The following is a 5,542-nucleotide window of genomic DNA, read 5'->3' as shown; positions in this document are numbered from 1 at the left end:
CTGCCCTGCAGCGGACTTTATTCTTAAGACCGCCCTGACAATCCGACCATAGGAGAACATGATTAATGAAACAGGTGTGAGAAGCATGATGACACTGGCAAAGAAGGTCACATACACATTCATGGTGGTGTCAACACAGACAAGTTTGAGAAATGGAGGGATCTCACAAAAGAAGTGGTCTAATTTATTTCTTCCACAACGAGGTAAAAGGAAGACAAGCGCTGTCTGCAATAAGGAGTTGGCAAAACCAGTGACCCATGAAGCAGAAGCCATCAGGGCACACAGACGGGGGTGCATGATTACTGTGTAGTGAAGGGGCCTGCAAACAGCTGCATAGCGGTCAAATGCCATAACTCCTAGGAGAATACATTCTGTACATCCCAACGCCAGAGAGATGTACATTTGAACTACACAGCCACCAAAGGAGATGGATTTGTCTTCTCCACTAAGATTAAATAGGAACTGGGGAACAATGCTGGTGGTGTAGCACATGTCCAGAAAGCTCAGGTTAGAGAGGAAAAAGTACATCGGGGTGTGAAGACGTGGGTCCAAGTAGGACAATGCAATGATGGTTGTGTTTCCCAGCAAAGTGAAGATGTAGAAGATCAAAAGGACCACAAAGAGGATGAGCTCAAGTTGAAGCCTGTCAGAGAAGCCCAGTAAGATAAACCCAGTGAAAGAACTTTCATTTTTCTGTTCCATCCTTTGCTAGCACATGGCCCCTGTCAAATCAAGCATTTAGCAATTTATTAAAGGTATCTTCCAAAAAAGTGCAGGGATAAAGAGGAAAATTTGTCATGTTCAAAGACATGGTCATGTGATTTATATGCAACTATTTGAATAAATGATGTACCTATTGAAATTGAGCTCCATACTATCACAAAAAGTTATATAGAGAGTTATATATTGATAATTAATATAAGAAAATAATAAATAATAATAATAAAATCAAATAGTGAACCTTGGTTTGCACCAATCATACATATAAAGTGCCTTTTTCAGATTGAGTTTAATAGGATTATAGTATGATCATTATATATGTACATTTTAGAGAAAGTGGGAATGAGGGAAATCAAGGGAGAGTGATCAGAAAGAGTAAGAAAGATGTAGACAAAGGAAGAAAGTTTATTTTAAATATGTATCTCATAATTCTACATAACTGGATATGCACATACATCACATGTAATAGGGGCTTCCCTTGTGGCTCCGCTGGTAAAGAATCCGCCTGCAATGCAGGAGACCTGGGTTCTATCCCTGGGTTGGGAAGATCCTCAGGAGAATGGAAAGGCTAACCAATCCACTATTCTGGCCTGGACAATTCCATGGAATATATTGTCCATGGGGTCGCAAAGAGTCAGACAGGACTGAATGATTTTCACTTCACATGGAATAGAATAATACAAAATAATCTCTAAAATGCATTCACATATAGAAATTTATGAGCTAGAATGTACTTGTACAAAGGATTATATTACATTCAAAGTATCACTATGATACTGCCTCATGTAAACATTTGGGCAGAATAGTTAGTCGACTCCTACTACAGGATATTAGTGAATGCTATATCCTGGTCTTTTTGTATAGTACTAAAAAGTAAATTGTTCAGAGCCTGAAAAATCACCTTCAATTATACTGCTTAACTCCTGCCCTTAAGATACCTAAAATTACTATGCCAATATAACAAGAACTCCAAAAATGTATTCACTGTGCATAGTCAGTTCATGGGCTTTCCTCTTGGCTCAGTGGTAAAGAACCGCCTGCCAATGCAGGAGACGCAGGAAACATGGATTCAATCCCTGGATTGGGATGATACCTTGAAGAAGAAAATGGCAATCCACTTCAGTACAGAAAATCCTGGTGGGATAGCGTCCATGGGGTCGCAAAGAGCTGGACATGACTTAACTAAACAACAGAAGTAATCAGTTCACAGTAGAAGTTCAAAATCCAGTGACCTGCACTTACATTTTCTTTCTGTTGATTTCATTTTCACATATTACCAACAACTAAAATGCCTGGAATTCCTATAGGAGACAGGATTATTCACTATCAACATTTGAATGGCAATGAAGAACATATAAATGAGGAAGAAATGGATCAATCACAATCTCAGAAATAACACTTCTAATCAGTATGGACAGGGTTTGGCCAGGTTGGGGAGAAGAGGCTGAAATGGGGATTTCTTTGCTGTTTATTGAGTGAATGTCCTCAAGACAGAATCAAGGAAGAACAGAGCAGACAAATGTGCTAAACAAGGATTGATCTCAAATGGAATAGCATGAACCTGATCCCATAGAAAGCTGGAAAATAACTCTCCAAATAGAACTATCTGCTGGTAAAAATATTCTGTCTTCACTTACACAATCAATGCTACCTGAGCATTTCAGGTGAGGTAAAGAAAGAACTGAATTTTAAATTTCACTTTAACTCAGGTAAATTTAAATACCTAATCATTTAAATGAGTCTAGTTACTACTATACAGAATAACAAGCTGTGGAGCATGCATTGTGTCAGATGCAGTCCCACCTTAACAAAAAGGCAGCCTTTTATATACCCCACGAGTCTGTCATTGACTGCAAGCTGCCCCAAACACATCCAGGAGACCTCCTGGCAATGTGGCTCTGATTCAACTGATGGCAATTTTCTGAAGAAGGAAAGAGCTCTGAAGCTATCAGTCAATACTTGTGACAAATACGGTGTGGACTGGTGCACCAGCCAGTAGAAAAGATCTGAGCTGACACTGGAAGCATTCATACAAAACGTAGAGTCCATTCATAAGTGTGTGCAAGGACGGACAGTCACCAGTGTACATTACACAGCACCTTGTCATTTGCCTAATTTACCAATAAATTAAAAATTCAGATCACCTTTTCTGACCCACGTTTCTCCTCTCAAATTGGTATTTCTCCTCAATTGAAGAATGATCATTTTTCATTACCAATAAATTAAAAAATGCATTGACACAATAACCACGAAATGGACATTCATTGTTGTAACTGCAAAACTAGCATGTGGAAAAGTAAACATGTTCATTTCTTTAAGAAAATGAACATTTTAAAACTACAGATATTGACAATACACTTTAAGAAACATTCTGTAATTTCACAGAAAATAGGGAGCTGAGGAAAAAGTAAAAGTGTATAGTCTAATATTTTCACATTCACATATATGCTGTTATTCAATTACTGAAGGACATGTTTTATTACAGCCAAAAATCTTGTATTTAAATTTTTCCATATATACATACTGAGACATAATGAATATACTACAATAGGATGAAATGTCTAAGAACAAAATGTTGGCTTCCATAAGGAACAGTTAAGTTCTTAAAGTTGGTGAATTTTTATAGGAATTTCTGTTTCTTTTGCCAACTGACATGTACATTACTCGATGTAACCTTTAAAGAACACTTGCAACTGAAAACAGGCTAACTTACCAATTCCTAAAGTGCTACAGAGATCAAGTTCCAGTCCACTCAGTTTTATTCACCTTATGTGAGTGTCCTAAGCTCATTCTCGACCTCATTTCCAAGTTCCTGCCTTTAATACAGTACTGGACATAGGAACGTGGGTATGTAGACTAAGGACCCAGGTTGTATGAAATGAGTACATAAGTTGACTCTACCAGCATTGGAATATCCTTAAGTTTTCCTTAGGCAAGAAGATGCTTTCTTTTTTTTATGATATTTTTTTTAACTTTACAATATTGTATTGGTTTTGCCATATATCAACATGAATCTGCCACAGGTATACACGTGTTCCCCATCCTGAACCCTTAACTTCAAATACCTTCACAGGGTACTGAAGATCGGCATTCTGTCTAGCTCGTAGGATAACATAGGAAGGCAATTTCAAACGCTCAGGATTCTTCTGAATATAATGCCTTGGCTCTGTGTCAGAGAGCTCATTATGAAAGCATGAGATTGGTATGAAATGGCAGTAAAACTGGTCTGGTGAAAACTGTTTACCTGGCTGAAGTCTCTGAGGAATGGATGTCCTATACTGTTAATTAGCTGATGTCACCGTGCTGCCCAGAGATGACAATCCTCGGGGAAAATGAATATCAAAGAGAATCCAAGAGAATACCTAATCTGTCTCTTTTGTAACTTCTCATAAATGACAGAGGTCAGACAACTCTCTAGACTTTGCAGTTATCTTAGCTCTCCTCTTTTAATGGCTTAGGTATTTTACTAAACACTTGAGATTTTTTCACACAATTGCAAAAAAAGAAAAAACTGCATATATAAATAAGAACTTGTTCAGTTACTTAACTTTAAATATAAGTTAATTTTCACCTAATATTCATAACCTAATATTCATAATTTTCACCTAAAATTCACATAATATTCATTTTAAAATTCTTTTTTTCTTTGTTTTATAATTAAATGTTTTTATTTTTCATTGAAGGAGAATTGCTTTACAGTATTGTGTTGGCTTCTACCAAACATCATATGAATCAGCCATAGGTATACCTATGTCCCTTCCCTCTTGTGCCTCCCTCCACATCCTACCACACTAGGTCTTACAGAGGCCCTGTTTGAGTCCCTGAGTCATACAGCAAATTATAACCAACTTCTAAGAGATCACAGAGTTAAAGTTTAGGCAGATTCTAACCTTTAAGATAATATATTAAATGGCAAAACCCGCATTTTACTCCCAAACTTCAAATGTGGCTAAGGAAAAATATCAAGTCTTCTATGACATTGTTCAATTGCTATCAGAGAGTTGCAATAATTTACTTAACCAAACAGAAAAACTATTGACTTTTTAAATGGAACTTCCATGGGTTTCTACAGTTCAACTCATCTTTCCATTTACGATGCACATGATTGAGTTAATTAAGATAGTTATAATTGCTAAAGTAAATTGAAAGAAACTTGAAGGGTATTGTGTGTTTTGAAGTTTGAAGATCAATCAATTTCAAAACAACTTATACACTTGACTATACAAGGAAAAGGCAGGAATACTTAACATCTGTCTATGGAAGGCTTAGGCCTAACCATCAAATGCAGCTTCAAAAATATAAAATCTCTTTTCCCCACTGGAACACATTTTGTTTCAGAATAATAGACCACTGCTAGTTAGTAGTATAAGCTATCTAAGAGAAAGCTATTTCGGTTTGAAGCATCTTGGTTTTCATGTATTATTAGTCAGAAAAGCGCAGAGAACTTTGATAATTAAAACTTACATTTTATAGCCAGCCATTTCCCATATAAGCATAAATTCATTTTTTTAATAACATTCTACCCATAGAGAGAAACTATCTCTTCTTTAAAATAGTCTTAATTAGAATTTTCTCACTAATCTCACCACTCTTTAAATCCCAACATAATATTTATAAGGAGGCTTAGGAAAGACCAATATGGCATAGGGTGTCCAGAGATGGAGAGAATCTGCTGCTGCTGCTAAGTCACTTCAGTCGTGTCTGACTCTGTGCGACCCCGTAGACGGCAGCCCACCAGGCTCCCCTGTCCCTGGGATTCTCCAGGCAAGAACACTGGAGTGGGTTGCCATTTCCTTCTCCAATGCATCAAAGTGAAAAGTGA

The 5,542-nt window shown here is 37.0% G+C and overlaps 1 protein-coding gene across 1 annotated transcript in view; it reads right to left on the bottom strand.

Moving 5' to 3' along the window:
- LOC105001218 (putative olfactory receptor 2B8) overlaps positions 1-702 on the bottom strand; it is a 3,664-nt gene extending 2,962 nt beyond the window's left edge. The window contains exon 1 of the mRNA XM_010857387.1: positions 10-702. Within this exon, the coding sequence (XP_010855689.1) occupies positions 10-702 (693 nt within the window). The remainder of the gene's footprint in view (positions 1-9) is intronic.
- Between the last annotated feature and the right edge of the window lie 4,840 nt (positions 703-5,542).

The sequence above is a fragment of the Bison bison genome, unplaced genomic scaffold, assembly GCF_000754665.1.
Source record: "Bison bison bison isolate TAMUID 2011002044 unplaced genomic scaffold, Bison_UMD1.0 scf7180017864379, whole genome shotgun sequence".
NCBI classification, from domain to species: Eukaryota; Metazoa; Chordata; class Mammalia; order Artiodactyla; family Bovidae; genus Bison; species Bison bison.
The sequence above is the reverse complement of the archived record's forward strand: the minus strand, read 5'-3'. Positions and strand labels throughout refer to the sequence as shown.